General features: G+C 52.7%; 4 protein-coding genes across 5 annotated transcripts; all 4 read right to left on the bottom strand.

Annotated features, from left to right (window-relative positions):
- Window positions 1–29: 29 nt before the first annotated feature.
- LHB (luteinizing hormone subunit beta) lies at window positions 30–998 on the bottom strand. The gene is made up of 2 exons (XM_022585127.3): window positions 620–998; window positions 30–355 (listed from the first exon to the last, which is right to left on the bottom strand). The coding sequence occupies exons 1-2, from the start codon at window positions 863–865 to the stop codon at window positions 113–115; spliced, it is 489 nt and encodes a 162-aa protein (XP_022440835.2). The 5' UTR covers window positions 866–998; the 3' UTR covers window positions 30–112.
- Window positions 999–1,004: 6 nt separating this feature from the next.
- SAXO3 (stabilizer of axonemal microtubules 3) lies at window positions 1,005–4,655 on the bottom strand. The gene is given in 6 exon segments (XM_089902597.1): window positions 1,005–2,407; window positions 2,879–3,006; window positions 3,709–3,924; window positions 3,926–4,171; window positions 4,457–4,563; window positions 4,566–4,655. Coding segments are annotated over 6 exon segments (1,107 nt in total). The 5' UTR covers window positions 4,603–4,655; the 3' UTR covers window positions 1,005–2,034.
- Window positions 4,602–7,595, bottom strand: NTF4 (neurotrophin 4). The gene has a single exon (XM_089902595.1). The coding sequence runs from the start codon at window positions 7,200–7,202 to the stop codon at window positions 6,570–6,572; it is 633 nt and encodes a 210-aa protein (XP_089758721.1). The 5' UTR covers window positions 7,203–7,595; the 3' UTR covers window positions 4,602–6,569.
- Window positions 7,596–12,976: 5,381 nt separating this feature from the next.
- KCNA7 (potassium voltage-gated channel subfamily A member 7) lies at window positions 12,977–15,417 on the bottom strand. 2 transcript variants are annotated; one of them, XM_089902591.1, is made up of 2 exons: window positions 14,792–15,417; window positions 12,977–13,812 (listed from the first exon to the last, which is right to left on the bottom strand). In XM_089902591.1, the coding sequence occupies exons 1-2, from the start codon at window positions 15,365–15,367 to the stop codon at window positions 12,994–12,996; spliced, it is 1,395 nt and encodes a 464-aa protein (XP_089758717.1). In that variant the 5' UTR covers window positions 15,368–15,417; the 3' UTR covers window positions 12,977–12,993. The 2 variants fall into 2 exon arrangements, with proteins under 2 accessions (XP_089758717.1, XP_022440551.1); XM_022584843.2 differs by having other exon boundaries at window positions 14,813–15,417.
- Between the last annotated feature and the right edge of the window lie 12,330 nt (window positions 15,418–27,747).

Raw genomic sequence — 27,747 nt, 5'->3', positions numbered from 1 at the left:
CAGAAAGACACCCCCAGAGTGCAGTTTGAGAAGTCTTTATTAGGAGGCATGGGGAGGAGCGTCTGCTGGCTCCAGGAGTTGAGGTGGGCATGGGAGGTTGGGGTGGGGATCCTCAGAGGAAGAGGAGGCCTGGGCGAGGGGGGCGGTCACAGGCCGAGGGCTGGGCTCTGGGACCCCCACAGTCAGAGCTGCTGAGGCGGCAGGGCCCGCAGTGACAGCTGAGGGCCACAGGGAAGGAGACCACTGGGTCCACGCCAGGCGGGCAGCCGGGGAGCCGGATGGAGGCAAAGCGCAGCTCGCGGTAGGTGCACACTGGCTGGGGCACAGGCGGCAGGGCAGCCGGCAGCACCCGAACCTGGAGGTGGCGGGGTTGGGGGGGAGGGCTTGGGTGTCTACTTGGGGCCAAGCCCTCCCCCAAGCTCCCTCACTGCACCCTACAGATCCCAGACTCGGGTGTCCAGAGGACCATCTGTGCTCTCCCTCCCACACGCCCAGCCCCTGCCCCGGGCGGCGGGCCACCTTTCTACCCCCGGGGCCACTTCCTGTCGTCTGTGGGCCTGGCCCTGAGTAATCCACCTGGAGCTGAGGTGGCAGCACCCACCCACCCCGGGCAGCTCACCATGCTGGGGCAGTAGCCGGCACAGATGCTGGTGGTGAAGGTGATGCAGACAGGGCAGGCCTCGTTCTCAGCGGCCAGGGTGGCGTTGATGGGCCGGCACCGCGGCCGCAGTGGCCCCCCGGGTGCCCACACCCCGGGCGCGCTCAGCAGCAGCCACAGCAGCAGCCCCTGGGACCAGGCCAGCGCCTCAGGGCCAGCCCGAGCCCTCCGCCCCGAGTCCTTACCACCCAGCCCCCGGCCCTGCATGCACACGTTCGGGGACCCAGCTCCTCTGCCTGACGTCTTCCATTCAAGAATCTCCCATCCCCATACCCAGGGACCCCAGATACCCACCCTCAGGCCCTGCACCAGCTGCTTCCCTCCTCCTGCCAGGAAGCTTGCTGGCTCTCCACACCCTTCTAGAAAGAGGCCTCCTTTGCCAGGTCACAGGACTCTCCCTCTTCCTTCCAGCCGTGGCCTGGATGTAGTCGCAAGGGGCCCAGGGGCCCTGCGGTCTTACCTGGAGCATCTCCATCCTCGGTGTCTCCCCTGCCGCGTTTACCTGGTCTTATAGCTGCGGGCTGTGGGGGCGTCAAGGCCACTGGGGGCGGCAGCATGGTGGGGTAACCTGGACACTAATCTCCCCGGGGGCGAGAGGCAGACAAGGTCAGGGAGATGCAGGAATGGCCCAGTGGCGCCCCCCTCCCCCCACTCCCTGAGTGGCTTCCGCTCCAAGAAGCAGAGACGCCCAAGGTGAAGCAGACTTCACAGACTCAGTCCCCAGGTGCTAGGGAGGCCGTGGTGGGAGCACAAGAAATAGGGTATAGGAGGCTGTGCCCCCTGCCTTGTGGGCCCCCCTCTACCCATCCTGAGGGGAGCCCGCCAGAGGCTGGAGCGCCGCCCCTCTGACAATCCTCCAGTGGTTATAGGCTGAAGTCTCAACCCTGCTCCACCTGCCGTAGACTGAGTCCGACTTCTTAGGAGGGGGGTGGCTTCGACGTTGGATTCTGTCACCAGAGGTGGGGGGGGTCCACCCAGACGCGCCGCCCCTCCACCAGGGATTCAGCGGGAATCCCACCTGCCCCACACTCAGGCCCCCAGAAACCAGGATGCCGGAACTGAACCCAGCAAAGAGCGTGGTTTAGGCTATTTAACTCTGTCGTCTACTGAGATAAGCTCTGCCCTTTCCGCCGCAGAGGGCGTGTGCCACCCTCTACCCCACAGCCCCAAGGTACATTTTCCAGGGTCAGTCCCGCCCCCGTGATCGAGTGGACCTGTTAGATTCGCCCCGCCCACGGTCCAAGCTCTGCCCCGCCCCCAGGTGGTGGGCGGGGTCCCGTCTTAGCCCCACCCAGTGTACCCCTAGTCCCAGTCTTCCAGGCTCAGCACCGCCCCCGCTTGGGGGGCGTGTCCAGGGCGGGGCTGGCCCGTCTGGCTCAGGCCGGCGCCGGCTTTAAGCTGCCGTAGTTGAAGTTCTCGGTGCTGTAGGCTTGCGGCACGCTGTAGATGCCTGACTCGGGTTTCCAGTGGGGGCCGCCCCAGGGCAGCTCCAGCGGGCAGAAACGGTCGAGCCGGCGGAGTGGGTGCAGCGGGGGGCTGTAGGATTCTTGAGCCAGAGACAGCGCCCCGCGGTGCGGCACGACTGGCATCACCGGACGGGTGCGGGGCACGCGGATTTTCGGCGGCCGGAGTGGCCGAGAGGAGCACGGACCGGGCGGCTGCTTCGGGCCGGGGCCCCAGGCCTGGGGCGTCTCCCCGAAGCTCCAGGAGGCCATCGAGTCCTTGCGAGGGTAGCCTGACAACTCCTTCCTGTCGGGGTTTGGGGTGGAGGCACGATGGGGAGGGCACAGCTAGATAGATCCTCGAGGACACATTTGTAGGAGTCAGGGACCCTTTAGGAAGCATGAGCCTGGATTCCTGGGTCCTCGAGGTATTTAAGGGCCTGGAATCTGGGACTTTTCTCATCCTTGGAAAAGAGTTATCTGGGGGACTCAAATACCAAAGGAAGCCCGCCCTAGACCCTCAAGGCCACGTCCCCAGATCCAGAACTCCTTCTTGGGCCGTTTGCAGGCTTCCTGTTCCTGAGAGTTGACACTCAGTATACCAGGGCGCTAAAAAAGGTAGGGGCTGGGTCTGAACTTCTGATTACTGCGCGTGCAGGAGCTGAAGGCCGAGACTACTGAGTCAGAGACGGGGAGCCAACACCGGGGGACTCGGCGTCCCACCAGCCTATGCGGGGGCTGTGCAGGGGGTCGGTGCCAAGGGAGGACCCAGGCTCACTTCGAATAGGCCTGGAAGTCCCGGGCCGAAATGGTCAGATAGAGCTGATGGCGGTCCAGGATGCCCTGGTCAGAAATAGTGAAAGGCCGGCCGGCCAGCTCGGGGTTCTTCGTCCAGGGGATTAGAGCCTGAGGAGGATTGCGGGAGGAGGGATGAGCAAGAAAGGTTTCATACCCTTTTTCATGCCCTTTGTCCCAGACGGAATTCCTCTTCCTTTGGCCTCAACAGCGCCTCTGAACCAGGCCGACACCCGCCCCCAGAATCAGAATCCTTCCTGGCCAGTGCACTTCAGGTTCGCTCCCCAAATCAGAACCCTTACTAGCCTCACCTCCAAAATCCAAATACTTTTTGCCCGTCATCGGACACAAAGCCAAGCACCCAGTCACTAAAAAACCTTCCCTGCGCCTCCCCTAGATTCAAACCTTCTCGGTCCCGCCCCTGGAATTCAGCTGCGCCTCGGGCGACTGTTACTCCTTACACCACCCTAACAGGGGAAGCCAGCCCCGCCTTCCGCCCCAGACCGGCCTCAGAATATTCAAGCTCCGCCCACACGTACATTAGGCTACCTAGCTCCGCCCACAGCCTCAGAACCGCCTCCTAGGCCCGCCCCAGGATTTACTAGCTATGTCCCCAGCCTCAGAGCTGGGATTTCGGGCTTCCAGTCCCCTCCTCCTCCTGGCTCCGCCTCAAAAGGCCTAAGCCCCTTCCCCACTCAATGTAACCTCCAGATTCTGTCCCACTCTTTAGACCCCAGACTCAAAATTCCCTCAGACCCCGCCCCAGGGTCTCAAAGCTCTGCCAGATCCTGCCACTGCGGTCTTCTCCGCTACCTGGGAAGGGCCCCCTCGGTTGTGGTCCGCAAGCTCCAGGGGCTGGGGCCCGATGAAGGAGGTGGCGCCCCGGCCCAGGCTGGGCCAGCCGGTGTACTGCGCCCTCGTCTCACTGCACTGGTGCTTTGTGATCAGAGGGAGGCGCCAGCCGCGGTGTCTGAGCTGCAAGAAGACGACGCAGGGACACAACATGAGGGTGCACGGGACTCCAGTGCGGTCCCCAGCCCTGTCTCCCGCGGACCTGGGCATCCCAGAACCTTACTTTTTCCGCTACATCCTTGATCCCCACAATCCGCGTGCGGTCCGCAGGTTCTGGGGCCTTGGGCTGCGCGTAGGGCCCGCCGTGGGTCTTGGGCACGTGAGCCGAGCCCGAGGTTGTCTCCCATCTGTTGGTGACCTCGTCGAAAGCCCAAATATGCAAATCCTGCTTTGCGGCCAGGAGCAGGGGCTCCGCGACCGTGGACTGAGGAGAAGGTGCAGGACGTCAGCTAAAAGGACTCAGGAGTCTCGTCCGCAAGCCCTGATCCTTCCCAGTCAGTCCCCAGCCCTTTCCTACCGCCCGTTCCAGGCATCCAGGTTCCCTGACCCCTCCTCTCTCAGACCCAGTCCCTGGAACCCTCCTCCTTCTGTCAGACAGGACTCTAAGCCCGGAATCCCCTTTTCTCTCAGCAGGTGTCTGGATCCCCAGGCCCCTCCTTCAGTCTGGGCCCCCAGTCTCCTCTTGGCTAAGAGCCTAGGGTCCTCTCACCTGCACAGTGGGCGGGGGAAAGGGCACGGGCGGGATACAGTGGTGGGCGACGCCACTGCTGGTGAGATGCCAACTGGGCTGGGATCCAGGCACCTTGGTCCCAGAGGTGGGGGACCGTAGCGCCGAGCTAGGTTCCGACCCGCCATGGTCCCACCCCCGCCCCGTAGCCTAGCAGGAGCCGGCTCGTTGTTGCTGTTGCCCCGGGTGACAGAACCCTCCCACCCTAAACCCAGCCAATGAAGGGCCTGCAGGCGTGCAGATGGATGGAGTGAGAAAGACACCCAGGCAGGAGAGAGGAGGATTTTGAGAGAGTACAGAGACCCCAAAAGGGGCACAAAAACTCAGAGAAATGGGGGGGTGGGGACGGAGACCCAGAGGGAGAGGAGGGCAGAAAGTGCGGGGGAGAGCAATAGAAGTACAGAGTTCAGAGAGTTTGAGACCCAGAGACCCAGAGAGGGAGCAGCAGAGAGAGGGGGACAGAGACCTGGGGCGGGGGGTGGTCAGAGACCCAAAAATAGAGGAACAGAGGGAGAGGAGGGCAGAGCTACTCAGCGCATCAGGGCATCCATGAGAAACATCCCCCTTTCCTATAGGGTCCCGGCCCTCTTGGCCACCGCCTCCCTCTGCCAGGACAGCCCACCTCGGCAGCAGAGGGTAGGGGTGAGGGGCTGGGTAACGATTTCCAGACTTCCCCAGGGCTCTCCCTCCCTCCCTGTGTGTGCTGAAGGGCTCAGCATCAGCTTCGGCTTCTGTCCTGCCTGCCTTTGATTTGGTTGAAAACTTCCACCTGGGTATGGGTGTGGGAGAAGAGGGAGGGACCCACGGGGAAATACTTAGCAATAAAGAGGGGGGTGTGGAAAGAGCTTTGCTGAGTGAGAAAGAAACACACACAGGAATGGGTGAGACAGTGAGTGAGAAACAGGGACAGAAAGAGAGCTACTGACCCAGAGATGATGGGACAGGAATTTAGACAGAGAGACAGCAAAGGAGGCGGCAGAAAAGAGAGCGGGAACCACAGACCCAGAACACAGAGATGTAGAAACAAGGGCAAAAGTGTGTGTCTGTGTTTGCATGTGGCTATGGAATGGTAATATACGAAGGGGTGTCCTGAGGGTGTGGGGTCTATCCCTGACTTGTCACTTCCTCATTTTAAAGCCCTTTTGGTCAAAGCCTCTGCCTCCTCAGCCCCCATTATCTCATCCCACCAACCCGTTCTTCAGACAGGGAAAACTGAGGCTGCCTTCTGCAGGCTGGCCCAGGGTGCCACTGACCCCCTCATTCAGGCTTCTGGGGCCGCTTCTCCTGTTGGATTTTCCTGGCTCATTCTAGGATGATCAGGGTCCAAATCACCCCTGATCCCAGCCAGGGGACAGGCCAGTTGGTCAAAACCTCATGCTCTACTCAAGCTGGACAATGGTAAGGTCTATTTCTTTACTAGTATAGGGTAAAGGTTGGGACAGGGAAGAGGGGTAGAAACCTGATTCCAACTCCCCACCAAGGCCAAACTCTTAAGCATCCTGACCTCCTGTCATTCAACCTTGCTTGTGCTCCTGCTGTGATAGGTAGCTCACTAACTCAAAACAATATCTAAGCCAACACTTGCCCTATCTGACTAAGTAAGATTTCTCATTTGAACCCCAGCTCCCAACTAGCTGCCTACATGTTCCAGTTTTTATGCTCCCACACACACTTCTTGACATATCCCCTCCTTGTCACTCTCTCCAGGGTGGGCAAGGTGATGTCCTCTGAGATTGCATGGTCAGCAACTTAGAAGCTGAGGGCCTCCAATGGTCAAATCCACCAGAGCTGATCTGACAAGTTGTGTATTAGAGCTCATAAACAGTAGGCACTCAGAAAATATTGGCTATCATCATCATCATCATTATTACCCTCAAGTTCATCCAAGAGAACTCCTATTCATCCTTCAAAACCCCATTTGGTTTCACCATCTGTCTTTCTTGCCCAGATGGAGCTCTCAAAATCGGAGACCTGTGATTTTTGTGACCATTTGACGAGTTCCCAAACTGAGGCCTAGAGCAGCCAGGCCACCCCTGAGGTCTTTCAGCATCCAGCTTTCTTCTTCCTCTACCTGCCCAGTTCCCAGGCATGGGCCTCAGGCCCGGCCAGTCCGGCTGAGGAGCGTGCAGACACATGCAGTGTCAATTCGAATCCATCGCCAGCCCACACGGCCCTGGGCATCGGTAGTCAATGCCCGCACGTAGGACTGCTTGGCCTTACACTCAGACACCCAGTGCCTCCGGTCCACACCCCGGCAGCCTCCTCCACCCCCACCGGGGCCACCTTCCCCAGCGCTGTCAGCCTTGCAGCGGGTTTCAAAGAAGTACTGGCGAAGGGGACTGCCACCAGCCGCAGGCACCTCGCCCAGCACCTCCACCTCGCGCCCACGCAGGTCCACAGCAGTCCGGCGGTCTGTCACCCAGCCGCTGACTGCGTCACACACAGCCAGCTCTCCGCGGCGACTCGCTGGTGCTGTCTCACTCACCCCCCGCCGACTGCGGTTGGCCGGGCTGCCAGTTGGCTCCCCAAAGGCTCCAGCCTCCAGCAGGAAGAGCAGAGGGGGCCCAGTGGGGGTACCCCTGGACAGGGCTACTCGGGGGGACAAGAGGTCCCACTCGGGGACTGGAAATGGGGGCAGGGGTGAGGGTGAGGCGTGGGGCTCCATTGGGACACTGGGGAGGAGGAAAAGTAGGAGGATGGGGAGGGAGCCTGAGGGGTGGGGGAGCATCTCGCTGAGCACCTGAGGATAGAGAGAGGGAAGCTGGAATTAGAGAGAAGGATAATAACTTAGTGGGGGGGCCGATGGGAACTTCTGCCACAGGGAGGAAGTTCTGGCACTTGTTCTAGAACTTGGGGGGACCCTATATTCTAGGACTTCGATAATGCTCAACTTCTAGATTAATCATAATTAGTCTACTATTATTCCTATTAATAGCCAACAAATGGGGAAATACAGGCAAATGGGGAAATACAGGCTCAGAGAGGTTAGTGACTTGCACCAGGTCACACAGCCAGCCAATGCCAGAAGTGGAACTTGAACCCTGTCCCAGCAACTCCACTCTGCCATCCTGCCTCTACAACCCCAAGGAACCCTAAGCCCTGCAGTCTGGAGGAGGTTTGAGTTTCCAGAATTCTGAGAAAGGTCATGTTCTGGAATCCTGGGGAGACCCAAGTTCAGCTTCAAACTGCCACTGTGAAGGCAAGACACTTCCTCTCAGGTGGGGCTTCAGTTTCCCTGTCCATGAAATTGGCCCAGGGCTGGGAGACACTGGCAGGGGTTTGCATATTGCAGTCTCTCTAGAACATTCTGGAAGCCTGTGGATTCTGGGACAGGATGGCCTGGAGAGGACTGATTAGAAGTGGGTGGTTACCAGACCTGTCGGCACCTCCTCCGCCTCTGAGCTCCGGGGTTGGGGGCCCCCAGGCTCCGGGGGGCCCCTGTGGGGGACGCAGGTGGCCCCCTCCTTCCTGACATCTCAGGAGAGGGAGGGGGCAACCACCTAGCGGAGGAAGGGAACAGGTAGGTTATAGAGGCAGGTGGAGGAGGGGGCCTGAACACTCCCCTTCTCTAAAAGTGTTCTTTTTAAAGTGTAAGGGACCAAGAGTCAAGGCTGCATCCCCCTGCCCAGGTGATGGCTCCTGGATGGAAAGCAGATGGGAGGAGGAGAGGGGAGGGGAGACACTGAGGATGAAGGAGGCTGGAAGAGATTACATCCTCCTCAGCCCATTCATCTCTCAGACAGGGCGGGGGCAGGGCTGGCCTGGACACCCGGGTCCCTGAGGGCCCACACTTAAGAAGCCCCGGGTCCCCGAGGCTGCTTCCTGGAATGTTCTCTCCTCACAGGACAGGCCAGGGCCCGTCCAAGACTTCTACTGCACATACCTGGTGTGGCCGCCTGCCCTGGCTGGGAGATGGGGAAATGGGAAGGGGGAATTGTGAAGAGGGGCACATGTTGACCCAACCAGAACCCAGAGTGTAGGTTCCCAGCTGCCTCCTGCCTCAGATCTGGAGTCCTGGGCCCTAGCTTCCCCCTCCTCACTGAGACCCAAGAGCCCCGGCCACAGCTGCCTCCTCTTTCAGGAACTCAGGTCCCCAGCTCCCTCCCTCAGATGCGGGAGTCCAGGCCCCCAAATCCCTCTTCCTTCAAATCCAGGAGTCCGACCCCCAGTGCCCTCCTCCTTCAGACCCTGGAGTTTTGTTGGAGTTCAAGCTCCTTCCCAGGTACTCAGATATACGGACTCCCCGGCCCCCCTCCCCCAGAAGGTTTAGCCAGGGGGTGCGGACTCCTGAGACCCCGCTGGGGGGGTCACGGGCTGTCCCTCTGGGACACTGCCCTCCTGCCTCAGTTTCCTCCGCCAGGCCCCGCCCCCGCAGGCCCCGCCCCCGTCCCTCCCTACCCGGGGGCAGGGCGACCCGGACGCCGGAATCCCGGGGTAGGAGGCGCGGAGGCTCTTACCTGGGGCGCACTCCTCGGCTCCCCCGGCTGCCCCTGGCGCGGCGGCGGCTCCTCCTCCTGCTCGCTGGCTGCAGGGACGCCCGCTCGCCCACCGGCTCCTCGCGGCACAAGCTCCCGAGGGCCCGGGGCGGGGGCGGGGGCGGGGCGGCGCCCGATGGCGGAGGAGGGGCCGGGGGATCCCGCCTTCCACACACGTGCAGAGACCTCGGAAGCCCGGCCTGGCTAGCTCAGCCCTCCGCCCGCCTCAGTCCCAGGAGGCCAGGCGCCAGCACCTACCCCTCCCTCCCTCAGACCCAGGAGTCCGGGTCCCCAGCCCCCTCCTCCCCCGGATCCAGGAGTCCAGGTCCCCCAGACCCCTCCTCCCGCAGACTCCGGAGTCTGGGCCCGCGCAGCTCCCTCCTCCTTCAGACTCAGGAGTCTGGACCCCCAGCCCCTTCTTCCTCGGCTCCAGCTGCCTCCTCCCTCAGACCCAGGAGTCTGGGCCTGAGATTCCTTTGCGTTCTTTTGCCAGTGAAGTGTCAATCCCCGGGCAGATTCCCACCCTCTGCTCTCATCCCCAACTCTCCCGGGAGCTCCAGGCCAGACATTAACCAGCTGGGCTCGGGAAGTGATAAGGCCCGAGGCCCCGGGGAGACGCTGGGTGAGGGGGGGGTCTCTCCCACATAAGTCCTCTCTGCTGGAATTTCCTGGGTGGGGACTGGGGAGAGGGTCTTGTCCTGAGTTCAGATAAGAGCAACTCAAGGTATTCCAGGACCCGGAGATAGACAAAGATATGATTTGGCAACAGAATGACCTGCTTAGAGAAAGAAAGTGAATAGTGACAGATGAAGGGAGGTGGGGGAAAGGCACAAAAATGGAGAGGGAAAGGGGACAGACTCCCAGAGAAAGAGGGAGACAGAAACCCAGAGAGAGAGAGAAGACACAGATGCAGAGAAAGGAGACAGACATGCTAAGAAAAGGGAACAGAACCCCACAAGGGGGACAGAGACCCAGAGAAAGAGAGACCTTAAGACAGATGGAGATCAGACAGGAGTTGGAGTCCCGGGACACACTTAATGCTTCACCCCTCCCCTGGAGCTATTTTCAGGAGGAAAGCCGACACCTGCCTTCGTGGAGGTGGGGGGGGGGTCATCCCGTACCCCTCCCTCAGCCTAAATATAGCATGGCAAGGTGGCGGGAAGGGTGTCCCCGGATTAGGGTGTTTCCCTCACCTCTCCCCATCCGAGCCAAGGCCACATAGAAGGCTGCTGCGGTTGTTTATTGGGGTGGAGGAGGGGCGCTTCTCAGTCTTTGAGTGTCCACTCAGGTCACTTCCCTGACCTCGCCATGCTTCCCATACCCCTAAGCACCCAACATGCCCCACGCCCTACCAGAGGAACTTTATGCAACTTTCAGTCTCTGAAGGGGTAGTAGGGGTGAGTTTTCAAAGAGTAATGGGAAACAGTTTCCGTCTCCCTCTCTCTCCTTGGGTCTCTGTCCCCCTCTCTCTGTATCCCTCTCCTCTCTGTCTGGGTCCCTGTCCCTCTCTCTTCTCTGGATCTCTGGCCCCTCCTCTCTGGTCTCTTCCCCCTTCTATGGGTCTTTGTCCTCCCTCCTGTCTCTTACCCCCTCCCAGACCGCCGCCCTCTTCTCTCCTGCTCTCCCTCCTCGCCTTGGGTATCTCTGTCCCCTCTGCACGTGTCTCTTCCTCTTTGGGTCCCTGTGCTGGGCTCTGTGCCTGCCTCCCAGACTCTGCCCTGTGTCTGTCACTGTGAGGGGGGTCTGTCTGTCTCCGTTTCTTTTCCAAATGTGCCTGTCTCTCCATCTCGGAGAGAAGTGTTATATTATTTAAAGGTTACATTATTTTCAACCTTTATCAAACACTTCTCACAATCTGTACCTTCTTCTATCTCTCTGTGTAAAAAGGTGGTTGGATTAAATCAGGGGTTTCCAAACGGAATTTGTTAGCCACATTCTGAGTTGTCAAGAGAGACTCCTCAAACCAGTTCACACCCTCTGATGCATCACACTGGTGCTCCTAAGTGAGATTTCATTTGACCAAAAAAGAAAGGGGGGTGGTTTCCTAGCTAAAAATAACAACAACTTTCTGTAAACCACTGGATGGATTTTAATAAATGAATACAAGTACTTTGAAAGTTACCTGGCACACAGGCAGCCCTATATATGTTAGCGATGCAACCATCCTCCTCTTCTTTCTCCTCCAAATGCCCTTTTAGTACTGAAAGACCTCTGACCTTGGGTAACCCCCCACCTCCCCCGAGCCTTAGTTTCTTCATTTGTGAGAAATGAGGCTGTTAGACTCGGGAAGTCCTGTGCAGACCAGCAGGCTGATGGGGACATGATGTAGGGTCAAGCAACAGGCCACAAGTCCAGCCCCCCATCCCTCCCTGGGGACAAGCCACGCGACCTTGGGAAGCCACTCCCATGCTCTGAGACACTGCTTTCTCCCCAGGAAGATAGAGTGGGCCCTGCAGTTTGTCTGACACACTTCTTGAGCTGCGGGAGGGTAGGGTGGTGCATCCTGATTTGGGATCCCTTTGTGATTCCATGGAATACACTGTGCATCTCTCTCAGGTTCAGGGGCACTGACTTTTTCTCCCTTTTTCTTTCTTGGTTCTCTTTCTCTGGGGTGCTCTGGTCTCTTTCCAACTCTGGGTCTCTGTCCCTTGCTCTCTGGGTGCCCGATACCTGCCCCCTATGGGTCTCTGTCTCCCCCACTCTCTGGGTCTTTTTCCCCTCTTGGGGTTTCTTTCTCTTTCTTTCTCTGGGTCTCTATCCCTCCCCAGCTCTCTGTCCCCCTCCTTTGGGTTTCTATCCCCCCATCATGTCTGAACAGAGTACAGTTTCTCCCCCTTTCCCCTTCCCTTGTGGCTCTGATCTCCATGTCTTGAAGGAAAACTCTATGGGAAGACAGAGAAGGGGTTTGAATGGCAAAACAAAGCAGGTGTGCGGTAAACGGAAGGGGCATCTACATCTTCCAAGTTCACCTAGAAGCCTTCTGTGTGACCAACTGAATCTACAAATACAGAACTTAGCCCTGCCCCTTATAGGGATGACACTGGGCAAGCCAGTTCAGTTGGTCTCCTAGAGTCCACATACCATATTCACTCCTTGACACATGATTCCTTCCCAGTGCTGTTATCCTTGGGTCCTGGCGCTACCACTAAATGCAAAACAAACCAGTATGGCCCTGTGGTGCTCATACATACAGTCCAGCTCAACCCAACGTTCCTACAGGACTCAAGGACGGAACTTGATGTAACCCAAATCAAACAGTTGTATGACCCAACTGAACTGGTCCTACGAGGTTCACATGATTATACAACTCATTACGACTCAACTCATTGTAGCCCCGACAAACTTCTAGCCATATAACTCTACACAGTTCAACACAACAGAACCCTGAAAGACTCCTATGCTCATACATTCCAACCCAACTTAGCCTCATATGACCTAGAAAGCTCACATTCTATCACATGACTCTTCGTATTTCTACATGACTCACAAGTTCACAGAACTTAAAATAACATGGCCCTAGAAGAATCACAAAGCCACGCAGTTTCCAGTGTCTCAACCCAACTCTACAGTGCCATGCATGAACACACAATCAGTCCCAACAGTGCCGTGGATGACCACCTTACTTGATCCAACATGGCCCTAGGGGACTCATAAAACCACAGAATCCTGCATAATGCACTTGGACAAGACTCACCTACACTCGTAACCCAACCCGACCCAACATGGAACTAAGAAACTCACAAAATTATGTGACAAAACCTATCTCAACACTACCCCAAGCTTTACACAACCCAACGCAATACAAACCGATGGAGCCTCCCCCTCAAATCAGCATAACCCATTGCCATTCACTGTCACCTAAGGAGGTACCCACAGGAGCTACCAATCCACAACTCAAGACCCAATAAGACTTAGTGTTCCCCAACTCATTACCACTTAACTTAGCTCTTCCTAAACCCAACACCCTCCCCCCAACTTTCCTTCCTCCCTTCCCTCCCTCCCTCCCTCCAAGGAAATGTGAGGTTCTGCAGACCTCAACTGTCCTCACACTTCGGTGACCATGTGTTTCCCAGGGGGAGCCCAGAGGAGTGGAGGTGGGAGCTCAGGAACCTCTCGATCCACAAACCCCCCATTGACCTTGCCCTCCAGTGGGCAACAGGGCTGCGTGTCCACGTGGCTGTACATCCCAGCCTCTTCGTCATCTGTCTCCCGGTGGTAAAAGTAGCTGAAGTTGGAGACAATGACTGGCACAGGTAGGGAAATGGTCAGCACGCCGGCAATGGCGCACAGAGAGCCCACTATCTTGCCGCCCACAGTGACGGGCGCCATGTCTCCATAGCCAACTGTGGTCATAGTGACCACTGCCCACCAGAAGGACTCAGGGATGCTGGTGAAATGGGAGTCTGCCCGGTCGGCCTCAGCAAAGTAGACTGCGCTGGAGAAGAGGACCACACCAATGAAAAGGAAGAAGATGAGGAGGCCCAGCTCTCGCATGGAGGCTCTTAAGGTCTGGCCCAAGATCTGCAGGCCCTTTGAGTGCCGGGACAGCTTGAAGATGCGGAAGACGCGTACCAGTCGGATGACTCGCAGGATGGCCAGTGACATGGCTGGCTGGCCCACCCCCCGCTGCCGGGCCAGCTCGGTACCCAGTGCCACAAAGTAAGGCAGGATGGCCACGAAATCGATGAGGTTCATCACGTTCTTGAAGAAGGCTGTCTTGCTTGGGCAGGCTGCCAGGCGCACCAGCAGCTCGAAGGAGAACCAACAGATGCACAATGTCTCCACCACAAAGAACGGGTCATCGAAGGGCAAGCGAGGTGGGGGTCCAGGCACTGGGCTGGAGCCGTTCAGCCGAGCCGGAAACTGCAGAGAGGAAGGGGTTCAGGGAGGACCATGCCAGGGCTGGGACGCACTGGAATGGCCATATTTCCTGTTTAAATATTCAACTACTTCTTTACAAATTGGTCAATAGCTGCTGGCCCCAGAACCCCGGTGACCTAGCTGTAGTACACTCCTTCTCGGGACCCCCAGGGAAGGCTGACTTTAGGGTCCCTGATCCTTCATTGGCAGGGCCTCCTGAAATAATGCTTGAGTAGGGCTCAATCTCTTCCCTCCCAAAATCCCACCCCCAGAGTTGAATTTCCAGATGGGGAGGGCCCCTATCCTGGCCCCACTCCCTTGTGCCCTGCCCTCCCCAAACCCAGCCTGGACCATAATGGTTAAACACTTTATCCTTATGCCAAAACCCGGGCCCCTCCCCTCACGGCCCTCAGCTCAACTTTCTTTATGATGGATTCCTTTTGCCCCAATCCTCAGGCCCCACCCCTCCATCTGCAGCTCCCTCGGAGGCTTTCTTCAGGTCCCAGATCTCACTACCTCCAGCCCATCCTTCCCATTGGTTACTGCCAGCCGTATAGACCCCCAATTTTTCAGTCTCTCCTTATCCCTCAGTTTTGATTTCTTAATACACCTGTCCTCCAGTGCTCCTGCCCTCCAAAAGCCGGGTTTCTCACCTACCTCAGCGCACGCCTTCTGAAAAGGCAGGTCCTCCTATTTAGATCCTCAGGCCCCGCCCCATTAAGCTACACCTTTCCCGCCCCCAGCCCAGGATTTAATGTAGGGTTCCCAGGTCTGGCGCCGTCCCTGGCTTGCCCACCTCTCACAGGCCTTTGCCCACCTTTGATTGGTCAGGTCTTCCAACCAGGCCCCCAATGCCTTGCCTATCCACAGCCAGGCCCCACCTTCCTGAGAGGCCCCACCTCCCATTGCCCCTTACCCCACTTTATGATTGGCCAGGACCCCGTGGACCTCGTCCAGCTCCTCCCAAATCCCGCCTCTCCACACGCAGGCCCCGCCCCCTCACCGGGCCAGCTGCAGCCACCGCGGCGAGCCCCGAGTTGTCGCGGTCGTCGCGGAAGTCGGGCAGCGTCTCGAGGCAGAAGACGACGATGGAGACGAGGATGACGAGCACTGAGACAACGGCGAGCACGCGCGCGGCCTGCGAGCTCTCGGGGAACTCGAAGAGCAGCCAGAGCTGGCGCGCGAAGGCGCGGCGGGGCAGGGGGCGCTCCGATGGCAAGGGGCAGCCCTCCTCCTCGCGCAGGCGCGCTAGCGCTGCGGCGCCTAGCCCGTAGAAGGCCACCTCCTCCAGGAAGACGTCGAGCGGCACGTGCGCCGGCCGCCGCAGGCGCCCGCCCGACTGGTAGTAATAGAGCACCGCGTCGAAGCTGGGCCGGTGCCGGTCGAAGAAGTACTCGCGGCGCGCGCCGTCGTAGAAACGTCTGCGGCGTACCGGGTCCCCGAGCAGCGTGTCCGGGAAGCGGCCCAGCGTGCGCGCCCGGGTCTCGAAGCGCAGCCCAGCCACGTTGAGCACCACTCGCTCGCAGCAGCCGCACGGCTGCGGGCACCCGGGTTCCATGGTGCGCGCAGCCCCGGCGACCCGCGGACGGACGTGTGGCCCCGACGCCCGACCCGGCCCGGCCCCGCCTCGGCCGCCGCCGCCGCCGCCGCCCCAGCCTGGTGTCCGGTGTCCACGCGTAAAAATAGCCCGGCCGTGCGGCCAGGACGCGGGGGAGGGGGCGCCGTGACCCCGGCGGGGCAGAGGGCGGCCGGGCGCCCTCTGCCGGGGCGCCCTCCCTTTACCCCCAGGCGACGCGGCGCTGCGCTTTCTCCGGGTCCACCTGGCCTTCGGGGTTCCTTTCACTCTGTCTCTCCATCGCCTGAGATCTCTGTCCTGCGTCTCTCCGGGTTTCCGTGTATGTCTCTCGTCTATGTTTTTATGAGTATCTGAGCCGCTCTGTTCGAGTCACAAATTTCCATCTCTTTGTCTCTCTCTCTCGTTCTTTTTGTGTGTCTCTGTGTCTGGCTCTGTCTTCACTTTGGGTCTGACTGTATCTCTGATCTCGGGGTTTTATCTCTGAGTATCTCTATGGGTCATTTATCCCTGAGCTTTGCCGTTCTAGGGTCATCTGTGTCTGGGGATTCCCGTCAGTCTCTGTGTCTTGGTCTCTCCGAATCTCCGTCTTTCTTATATTCTTGTATCTCTATCTCTGTTTCTTTCTTTCTCTTGGTCTCTGTCTTTCCCCTCTGTCTGGGTCTCTCTGCTTCTTGTCTCTCTGGGTCTCTTCTCTCTCATTACCTCTCAGCCCACTGTGTCTCTGTCCCTGGGATTCTCTGGGTCTCCCCTTTGGGTATCTTTCTTTCCCTGTTTCTCTGAATTACTGCAAGTCTCTGTCTCAGGGCCTCTGGAGGACTGAGCCTCTCCCGAGTCATATCTCTGAATCTCTCTCTGACATTCACCCTAGGTTGTCTCTGCCATTGTCCTGGTGGTTTCCCCGTCCTGGGGATGCTCCAGCAGCTCTAAACCCTGAGCATGTGCCCCCCACATGGGGTGCCCTCGCTCGGGTTGCCCCTACCCTCACCCGCCGGGTCTCCACCTGGATTCTCTGCCAGACTTTCTTAGACCTAGCAAGGCCTGAGCTGCAGCCCTGAATAGTGCAAAAGGAGACCAGGCCTGCCAGGAACAGGTCAGGGGTGGGCTGGGGAAATGCCGCAGGGTCACTCGAAGGGACCAAAGGACAGACAGACGATGGCCTTCCAGCCACCGGTGTCCTATGACACGGGGTAAAAATAGCCCCATCCGATGTGCTTGGCGGGAAGTCGTGGGAATTGGACACCCGGACTCCAGGGAATGAGGCCCCGGGCGCCCTCTGCTGGGGGAGTAGAGAGAGACACTGAAGGTTTTAACCCTCTAGGAATTCTGGCACTTTCTCTTCCTGTCTACAATTTCTTTCTGGGATGCTATGTCACCATCCATCTGGATTTCTGTTTCCCTCTTTCTGTGTCTGTGTCCCTTTCTTTCATGGTCTTTGGCCCTACCCCTGTCTGGGTCTCTGTCTCCCCATCTCTCTGGACTGTTCCCTTCTTTCTGGTCTCCTTTCTCTTTTTTTTCTCATTCTCAGAGCCCACAGAGATCCCTCTTTGTAGGTTTCTGAATGCTGTGTGTGCACCGATCTCTCCTGCCTGCAACCTTATCTCTTAACACCCTCCTACCACTGAGCCTGGAGGTGGGCGCTCCTTCTTGCCACTTCCAGACAATTCTCCCTCCCTCAGCTCCTTTGAAGCTCAAGTTATCCATGGACACCTCTTCCCAACCTTCCCTAAAGAACTCATCTCTTTCCCTTCTGCCCACTCCCACTCTTTCATGGAAGATTTTCAATCCTGGCTCTATATCCATCACTCTAAAACGACTGTCATAATTCTTAATAATTTCAATATCCCCATATAGATGATTCTGCTAAAACCTGGCCTGTACCCGGTTGTCTTTTCCAAAAAGGACCATATTTTTTGTCCAAGCCATGTCACACCCTATCTTGTGGAGTCCATTCTCCAGCCTTTGGTGAGACCCTCAACTAACAGACCACCTTGGAAGAGACGCAGTGTGATTTCCGAGGTTGGGTCATAAAAGGCAACGTTCCACCCCACTCTTTTCCTTGGGACACTTGTGCGGACTAGATGACAAGGCCCATGTGGAGAGGACTCTAGGCTACTAAACTCACAGCTCATCCCCAGCACCAGCCTGCAGCCACGCGAGTGAGCCATCTTAGAAGCACATCCTCCTGCCCCAGCCAGGCTACCCCGTGGAGGAGAGATAAGCCTTCTCCCCGAGGCCCTGCCCAGCTTGCAGACTTGTGAGTGAGATAAATGATCTTTATTGTTTTCAGTCATAAAGTCTTTGGGTGGTTTGTTAACACACACCATGATACTAGATAATCCACACGTGGCCTCTTGGTACTCTGAACCCATCATTTCCATCCATCTTGCCCTCTGATCTATCCCAGCCCCCTTCCTTGCTTCCTTCCTTCCTTTTTTACAGTTTTATTGAGCTACAATTCACATACCATACAGTTCATTCGTTTAAAGTATACGACATGGGACTTCCCTGATGGTGCAGTGGTTAAGAATCCGCCTGCAGGGCTTCCCTGGTGGCGCAGTGGTTGAGAGTCCGTCTGCCGATGCAGGGGACACGGGTTCGTGCCCTGGTCCGGGAAGATCCCACATGCCGCGGAGCGGCTGGGCCCGTGAGCCATGGCCGCGGAGCCTGTGCTCCGCAACGGGAGAGGCCACAACAGTGAGAGGCCCGCGTACCGGAAAAAAAAAAAAAAGAGAAAAAAAAAGGATCCGCCTGCCGATGCAGGGGACACGGGTTCGACCCCTGGTCTGGAAAAGATCTCACATGCCTCAGAGCAACTGAGCCCTCGAGCCACAACTACTGAGCCTGCATGCTGCAACTACTGAAGCCCACGTGCTTAGACACCACTGCAATGAGAAGCCCGCGCACCACAGGGAAGAACAGCCCCCACTCGCCACGACTAGAGAAAGCCCACGCGCAGCAATGAAGACCCAACGCAGCCAAATTTTTTTTTAAATAAATTTAAAATAAAATAATTTTTAAAAATAAGGTATATACACAATGGTTCTTCCTATATTCATAAGAGTTTTGCATGCAAAACTGCAATCAATTTTAGGCAATTTTTGTTTTCCTCCCAAAGAAACTACACCCGTATCTATCTGTCCCCCTTGATTGTGCCACCCACTTCCTCGGTCATACCCTTGTCCTTGTCATTATCGGTAACTACACACCCTTAAAACTTTTTTTTTTTTTTTGGCCACACGGCACGGCTTGCGGGATAACCTGGGCCACAGCAGTGAAAGTGCCAAGTCCTAACCACTGGACCGCCAGGGAACTCCCCAAACTATTTTTTTCTTCCTCTTTTTTGTTTGTTTTTTATGGGAGTTTAGTTGATTTCCTCATCTTTTTTGAAAAAATTATTTTATTCAAGTATAGTTGATTTACAATGTCAATTTCTGCTGCACAGCACATAAAGTTATACATAAATATACTTTTTCCTCTTCTTTTCCGTTATGGTTCATCACAGCATACTGAATATAGTTCCCTGTGCTACACAGTAGGCAAACTCTATCATCCCATTCTCTGTCCATGCACTCCCTTTTCCCACCAACCAAATTTAAGAAAAAAACTTTCAAGGGAGTTCCCTGGTGGCTTAGTGGTTAGGATTCTTGTCTTTCACTGCCATGGCCTGGGGTTCAATCCCTGGTCGGGGAACTGAGATTCTGCAAGCTATGGGGGTGCAGCAAAAATAAAGAAAGAAAGAAAAATAAAGCCAACTTTCAAGCCCACCAGCAGTACAATGCATTGACCCCATTAGATTCTCATTATCTTTGACTCCCCACATCTTGTCCTCCCTTCCCTCTTCCCCCTGCTTCCACCGTTCCACGGTCCCCCATAAAGTCACTCTCCTTTGGATGTCTTTCCCTTCTTTGCCTATGATCCCCTCCAGGGCACTGTTGGGGTGAAACCCCAACCCTAGTAAATCCTCTCACCCACTCTGTGCCTTCCCAGGGGGCTCTGAGGGAGGCTGGATCCCAAATCCCAGACCTCCTGTGACCCTGCTCTGTGTCCTTCATGAAGGTACACTCAACACCCACCCCCCCACAAGATGGCCATTCCCCATCTTCATTCTCCTCAAATTCCCACCACACCCTGGTCCTCCACCTTCAATCAGCTGATTCCCTCACTCCTCATTCTTCTGAAAGCGTAGAGGCTACCAGACACTTCATCTTCCCACAGCCCATTCTATCAGCTGCCCAGATGCTCTGCTTTTCATCTGTCCCTCCCAATCCAAGACCAACATCTCGCCTTGTGTCCTGGGTCCCATCTCTCTGTCCCGCCTGCAGACTCAGCTCCTGTCATCACTCCTAATTCTCTTGTATCATTAATATGCGAGGCAGAATGATGTCCCACCCCCACCCCCGGAAGATGTCCAAGTCGTAAGTCCTAATTCCCAGAACCTTTGAATATGTTGGGCTGGTCAAAAAGTGCCTTTGGTTTTTTTTTTGTTTGGTTGGTTTTTGGGTTTTTTTGCGGTACGCGGGCCTCTCACTGCTGTGGCCTCTCCCGTCGCGGAGCACAGGCTCCGGACGCGCAGGCTCAGCGGCCATGGCTCACGGGCCGAGCCGCTCCGCGGCATGTGGGGTCTTCCCGGACCGGGGCACGAACCCATGTTCCCTGCATCGGCAGGCGGACTCTCAACCACTGCGCCACCAGGGAAGCCCGTGCCTTTGGTTTTTAAAGATACATTTTTCATTTTCACCAAGAACTTTATTGAACAACGTATTCACCTTTTTGTTCCACTACCTTCTGCCATTTTTCAGGCGACTTCATAATTCCATCTTCCCAAAACTTTTAACCTTTTTGAGCAAAGAACTGTTCCAGGTGCCTTTTACAGTCTTCCAGGGAACTGAAATTTTTTCCATTAAGAGAATTTTGTAAAGACCGAAATAAATGTAAATCCGAAGGTGCAATGACTGGTGAATATGAATATGGTGGATGAATCAGAACTTCCCAGCCGAGCTGTAACAGTTTTTGCCTGGTCATCAAAGAAACATTCAGTCTTGTGTTATCCTGATGGACGATTATGCGTTTTCTGTTGACTAATTCTGGACGCTTTTCGTCGAGTGCTGCTTTCATTTGGTCTAATTGGGAGCAGTACTTGTTGGAATTAATCATTTGGTTTTCCAGAAGGAACTCATAATAGAGGATTCCCTTCCAATCCCACCATATACACAGCATCACCTTCTTTGGATGAAGACCAGCCCCTGCTGTGGTTGGCAGTGGTTCATTTCACTTGCTCCATGATCTCTTCCGTTCCACATGATTGTACAGTATCCACTTTTCATTGCCCGTCACAATTTGTTTTAAAAACGGAACGTTTTCGTTACGTTTAAGTAGAGAATCACATGCAGAAATACAGTCAAGCAAGTTTTTTTCGCTTAACTTATGTGGAACCCAAACATCAAAGGGATGAACATAACCAAGCTGGTGCAAATGATTTTCAACGCTTGATTTAGATATTTTCAGTGTCAGCTATCTCCCGTGTGGTATAATGTTTTGTTTTATTTTTTGAATTTTATTTGTTTGTTTTGACTGTGTTGGGTCTTTGCGGCTGTGCATGGGCTTTCTCTAGTTGTGGAGAGTGGGAGCTACCCTTCGTTGCAGTGCGTGGGCTTCTCATTGCGGTGGCTTCTCTTGTTGCAGAGCAGGGGCTCTAGGCACACGGGCTTCAGTAGCTGTGGCACATGGGCTCAGTAGTTGTGGCGCACGGGCTTAGTTGCTCCGCAGCATGTGGGATCTTCCTGAACCAGGGCTCAAATCCGTGTCCCTTGCATTGGCAGGTGGATTCTTAACCACTGCGCCACCACGGAAGCCCTGCGTGGTGTAATGTTGATTGTTCTCAATTAATGTCTCGATTTGATCGCTATCAACTTCAACTGGTCTACCGGACCGTGGAGCATCGTCCAGCGAGAAATCTCCAGGACGAAACTTAACAAACCACTTTTGACATGTTCAGTCAGTCACAGCACCTTCTCCATACACTGCACAAATCTTTTTTTTTTGCGTTTCAGTTGCGTTTTTACCTTTCTTGAAATAATAAAGCATAAAATGCCGAAAATGTTGCTTTTTTTCTTCCATCTTCAATATTAAAATGGCTACACAAAAATTCACCAGTTTTGATACGTCTTTTTTTAAATGCACGCTGATATGACAAGCTGTCACATAAAATCTAACAAAATTGTTTCAAATGAAGTTAAAGACAACTAAGTGCTACTAGAGCCATCTTACGGAAAAAAACGAATGAACCTTTTGGCCAACCCAATACTATATGACAAAAGGGACTTTGTGGGTGTGATTAAATTAAGGCTCTTGAGTTGGGGAGATTATCCCAGGTGACCTCGGTGGCCCCAAGGTAATCACGAGGGTCTTCACAAGAAGGAGGTAGGAAGGTCAGATTGTTAGATGATGTGAGCATAGATGTACAGGTAAGAAATTAAAATAAAATAGAAAATACTTAAAAATGGGGACTTCCCTGGTGGCCAGGTGGTTAAGACTCCACGCTTCCACTGCAGGGGGCACGAGTTTGATCCCTGGTCGGGGAACTAAGATCCTGCATGCTGTGCATGGTGCCGGGGGAAAAGAAGATAAAAGACAAAAAATAATAGTAATTAAAAATGAAAAAACAAAAAAAGTAGAGGTCAGAGAGGAGAAAGATGCTACTTTGCTGACTGTGAAGCTGGAGGGAAGGGCCATGAGCCAGGGAATATAGGTAGCCCCTAGAAGCTGGAGAAAGCAAACAAGGAAATGACTTCTGTCCTAGAGCCTCCAGAAGGAACACAGCCCTGTGGACCCATTTAAGAATTCCAACCTCCAGAACTGTAGGGTAATAAATGTGTATTGTTTTAAGCCACTAAGTTTGTGGTAATTTGTTACAGCAGCCACTAGGAAACTAACACAGACGTGTTATGTCAATTTCAATGTCAGTTTCTCCTATTCCTCGGTATCAGGTTGTCATTCCTGTATTATAATAAGATCTTTTTTCTTTGCTTTACTTTTAATTTTGAAATATTTTCAGACTTACAAAAGTGTGGCAAAGATAGCACAGAGAATTCGTGATATCCTTCACCCAGTTTCCCCTAATGTTAGCGTCTTACATTGCCAAGGTTCATTTGTTAAAATGGAGAAATTGACACTGGTACAAATGCTGTTGACTAAATGACGTTCCAATTGCCTCCGTTTCCCCACTAATTTCCTTTCTTTCTTCTAGGATCCAGCCCAGGGTACCACATTGCATTTAACTGTCATGTCCCCTTAGCCTCCTGCAATTCTGCAATCGTTTCTTACTTTTTCCTTGTCTTTAATGACCTCAACACTTTTGAAGAATACTGGTCAGTTACTTTGCAGACTGTCCCTCAATTTGCATTTTTCTTGCATTGTCTTGTCTTGATAAGATTGAGATTATAGTTTTTTGCCGGGAGGGAGGATGCCACACAGTTGAAGTACCCTTCTCATCACATCATATTGGGGGCACATCATGTTGCTATATCTTATCACCGGTGACATTAATTTTGATCACTTGGTTAGGCTAGTGTCTGCTGGGTTTCTCCATTATAAAGTTATTATTTTTTCCCTTTGTCATTAATGAATTAATTTGGGGAAGCCAGTTTTTTGGTTTGGTCGAGTTTATTGAGATTTAATTCTCATACAATAAAATTGACCCTTTACATGTACACTTCTATGAATTTTGGCAAACAGTGTAACTGCCACTATAGTAAAGATATAGGACCTTCCATCCTTCCCCCCAAGTTCCCTCCTTCCCTTTGTAGTCAGCTGCCTCCCCCACTTCCAGCTCTTGGAAACAACTGCTCTGTTTTCTCTCCCTCTGTTCTTGTAGTTTTGCCTTTTCCAGAATGTCAAATATAGTTGACCCTTGAGCAATGCTGCAGGTCGGACAGGGGTGCTGACAGTCCACGCAATTGAAAAATCTGAGTACTGTGGTTCCTCCATATCCACGGTTCTGCATTCAGGAATTCAACCAACCGGATCCTATAGTGCTGCAGTATTGACTACGGGAAAAAAATCCACGTATAAGTGGACCTGCGCAGTTCAAACCCGTGTTGTTCAAGGGTCAAGTGTAAATGAAATCATAGGATATGTCGCCTTTTCAGTATGGCTTCTTACACTTAGCATAATGCATGGAAAATTCATTCCTGTTGTGTGTATCAGTAGCTCTTTCCTTTACGGTTTTTTTTAAAATTAATTAATTAATTTTTTTTTCTGCTTTGGGTCTTCATTGCTGTGTGCGGGCTTTCTCTAGTTGTGGAGAGCGGGGTCTAATCTTCGTTGTGGTGCACAGGCTTCTCATTGCGGTGGCTTCTCTTGTTGCGGAGCACGGCCTCTAGGTGTGCAGGCTCACTAGTTGTGGCGCACGGGCTTAGTTGTTCCGCAGTACGTGGAATCTTCCCGGACCAGGGCTCGAACCCGTGTCCCCTGCACTGGCAGGCGGATTCTTAACCACTGTGCCACCAGGGAAGTCCCTACATTTTATTTTATTTTATTTTATTTTATTTATTTATTTTTTTTGCGGTACGCGGGCCTCTCACTGTTGTGGCCTCTCTCGTTGCGGAGCACAGTCTCCGGACGCGCAGGCCCAGCGGCCATGGCTCACGGGCCCAGCCGTTCCGCGGCATGTGGGATCCTCCCGGACCGGGGCACGAACCCGTGTCCCCTGCATCGGCAGGCGGACCCTCAACCACTGCGCCACCAGGGAAGCCCCATTTTATTTTTCATTGAAGTAGAGTTGACTCTTTTTCATTCTTAACATTCAGTACTGTTCCAAGGCATGTGTGCCCATGTGTTTATCCATTCCCTGTATGAAGGACGTTTGAGTTTCATTTAGTTTTTGGCAATTATGGAGAAAGCTGCTATAAAAATTATGTACATGTTTTTGTGTGAACATAAGTTTTCAGGTCTCCTGAATAAGTAGCTAAGAGTGAGCTTGCTGGGTTTTACGATAAGTATATGCTTAATTTTTTTTTTTTTTGCCATCAGCAGATAATTCTGCTATAAGACCTTCTATCTTAACATCTTTTCTATCCTAAAAAAAAAAAAGGAATTCCCTGGAGGTCCAGTGGTTAGGACTCAGCGCTTCCAACGCAGGGGGCATGGGTTCGATCCCTGGTCAGGGAACTAAGATCCCACAAGCCGTGTGGCGTGGCCAAAAAAACCCAAACACCCAAAACCCAACCTTCCTTGACTCCACTTCCCTCTCCTTCTATTATCACCTCTCTCTGTTCCCTTTGTAGCAAAACTTCTCTAAAAATTTTTCCCTACCTGAGGTCTCTGTTTCATCTCCCATTGTTTAGTCAAGGTCATCTATGGTAGCCAAACCTCAGTCCTTATGTTTCTGCATTTCTCAGCAGCATTAGACACTCTGAACACTGCCTCTTCTTCCTCCTTTTTTCTTTTCCTGTGTTCTTTTTAAAAAATTTTTTATTGGAGTATAGTTGATTTACAACGTGTTAGTTTCAGGTATACAACTCAGTGATTCAGTTATACATACACATATATTCATTCTTTTTCAGATTCTTTCCCCATATAGTTTATTACAGAATATTGAATAGAGTTCCCTGTGCTATATGGTAGGTCCTTGTTGGTTATCTATTTTATATATAGTAGTGTGTGTATGTTAATCCCAAGCTCCTAATTTATCCCTCCTCGCCATGTTTCCCTTTTGGTAACCATAAATTTGTTTTCGCAATCTGTGAGTCTGTTTCTGTTTTGTAAGTAAGTTCATTTGTATCATTTTTTAAAAATTAGATTCCACATATGAGTGATATCATGTGATAATTGTCTTTCTCTGTCTGACTTGCTTCACTTAGTATTGATAATCTCTAGGTCCATCCTCCTCCTTTTTTCTTTTTTTTATTGAGTGAAAGATTCTTTAAATTCTATAGTGCTTTACAATTTTCAAAAGTTTCACACAAGTGATTTCATATCGTCCCATAATAACCCTTTTTCCCCCCTACCCCTATCATGTCCCTGCCCCCTTCCCTCTCCCCACTGGTAGCCACTAGTTTGTTATCTATGTCTGTGAATCTGCTTCTTTTTTATTATATTCGCTAGTTTGCTGTATTTTTCAGACTCCACATATAAGTGATATCATACAGTATTTGTCTTTGTCTGACTTATTTCACTTAGCATAATGCCCTCCAAGTTCATCCAGGTTGCAGCAAATGGCAAAATTTCATTCCTCTTTATGGCTGAGTAGTATTCTGTTGTATATATACATCACGTCTTCTTTATCCATTCATCTGCTGATGGACACGTAGATTGCTTCCATATCTTGACACTGCCTCCTTTTTTTAAATTTTTATTTATTTAATAATTGTTTTTTGGCTGCGTTGGGTCTTCATTGCAGTGCGTGGGCTTCTTATTGCTGTGGCTTCTCTTGTTGCGGAACACTGGCTCTAGGCGTGTGTGCTTCAGTAGTTGCAGCACGCAGGCTCAGTAGTTGTGGCTCACGGGCTTAGTTGCTCCGCGGCATGTGGGATCTTCCAGGACCAGGGATTGAACCCGTGTCCCTTGCATTGGCAGGCGGATTCTTAACCACTACACGCCAGGGAAGCCCAACACTGCCTCCTTCTTGAAGCACTTTCCTTCTTGGCTTCCTGGACACCCAACTCTCCTGGTTTTTCTCCTACATTTGTGATCACTCCTACTCAGTCTCCTTTGCCGGGTCTTCTTGCTTTATCTGAATTCTGATGGAGGGCCTTGGGACTTGGTCCTCAGATGTCTTCCCCTTCTCTCCTCTCCTAACTGAGCTCATTCAGTCACATGGCTTCAAATACTACGTCTACTCCAATGATTCCCAAATCTAGGTTTCCAGGCCCAAATTCTTCCGTGATTGCCATATCTTCCAACTTTCAACTCCACAGCTCCACTTGAGTGTCAAACAGACATCTTTGACGTGTCCAAACCCAGAAGTCCTCCTCAACAATTCCACTCTTCCCCATGTCTTCCCTCTGTAAATCAGTGGCACCACCAATTACCCAGTTGCTTAGCCTACAAATCTAGGAGTGAGGATTATTTTTTTTTTTTATTTAGGTGTAGTTGACTTACAATCTTGTGTTAGCTTCAGTGTACAGCAAAGTGATTCAGTTATACATGTATACGTATATAGAGAGATTCTTTTTTAGATGATTTTTCCTTACAGGTTATTACAAAATATTGAGTATACTTCCCTATGCTATACAGTAGGTCCTTGTTGGTTATCTATTTTATATATAGTAGTGTGTATATGTTAACCCCAACTCCTAATTTAACCCTCCCCGCCTTTCCCCTTCGATAACTGTATATTTGTTTTTCTATATCTGTGGGTCTCTTCCTGCTTTGTAAATAGGTTCATTTGTATCACTTTTTTAGATTCCACATATAAGTGATATCATATGATATTTGTCTTTCTCTGTCTGGCTTACTTCGTTTAGTATGAAAATCTAACCCTTTATTATTATTAAGGGAAGATTAGCTTCATTAAAATTTTTTCTTTAAACTTGTAACTTTTAAATCGTTTCAGACTTACAGAAAAGGTGCAAAGAATAGTACAGAGTTCCCATATATCCTTCACCCAGTTTTCACCAACATCAACTTACATAACCATAGTACAATTATTTGTCAGGAAATTAACAAGGGTATAATACCATTAACCAATGGTACAGACCTCATTTGAATCTCAACAATTTTCCACTAATGTTCTTTTTACGGTTTAGAATCTAATCCAGGATCCCACGTTGCATTTAGCTGTCTCCTTAATTTCCTCTAGGAATTATTTTTAACGTCCCTCTTTTCCATACACTCTAATTCCACTTCTATAGTAACTGAGTGAGATCTACCTTCACAATAGATCCTGAATCTTACCACTTCTTTCCACCTCACTGTTATTGTAACCGGGCAGGACCCTATGGGGTCTTCCCAGAACAGACCCCCTCTCCATGTCCTCCGCCTGCTTTCTGTCTGTAAAAAACTTTAGCCAAAGAATAAATTTCATCAGAAAAATGAAAAAAACGCAGAAGCAAAGAAAAGCAGTCAAACAGGACAAAATAATAATTGTTTAGTCATTAAACAAAGTTAAGGACCTTTAGTTCCTCCTCAAGGGCTGTTGATAATATTTTGAGTCATCTCCTTTGAGATGTTTTGCAGATACCAAAACCCCCACCAGGTGGAAGAAGTTAACTACATGATAACCAGACTGTAGCCCTGACATAAGCTGCTTCATCTTCCACTATTCCGAGAACTGGCCTCAAAGAAATGGGAACAAACTGACTCTGGAACTGGAGACTAACCGTACTTAAAACAATCAAGATGATGCTGGTCAGACCACCAAT

This window comes from Delphinapterus leucas, chromosome 20 (genome assembly GCF_059928025.1).
Source record: "Delphinapterus leucas isolate spDelLeu-1000000601 "Yukka" chromosome 20, BTC_Dleu_Yukka2, whole genome shotgun sequence".
Classification (NCBI taxonomy): Eukaryota; Metazoa; Chordata; class Mammalia; order Artiodactyla; family Monodontidae; genus Delphinapterus; species Delphinapterus leucas.
The sequence above is the reverse complement of the archived record's forward strand: the minus strand, read 5'-3'. Positions and strand labels throughout refer to the sequence as shown.

Coding starts and splice junctions, on each gene's coding strand:
- NTF4 (XM_089902595.1), bottom strand. CDS start 7,202: ATGCTCCCCCACCCCTCAGGCTCCCTCCCCATCCTCCTACTTTTCCTC.
- KCNA7 (XM_089902591.1), bottom strand. CDS start 15,367: ATGGAACCCGGGTGCCCGCAGCCGTGCGGCTGCTGCGAGCGAGTGGTG. Junction 13,813..14,791: donor TGAGGGGGCGGGGCCTGCGT/GTGGAGAGGCGG, acceptor TCCTCTCTGCAG/TTTCCGGCTCGGCTGAACGG.
- LHB (XM_022585127.3), bottom strand. CDS start 865: ATGCAGGGCCGGGGGCTGGGTGGTAAGGACTCGGGGCGGAGGGCTCGG. Junction 356..619: donor CCGGCTACTGCCCCAGCATG/GTGAGCTGCCCG, acceptor CGCCACCTCCAG/GTTCGGGTGCTGCCGGCTGC.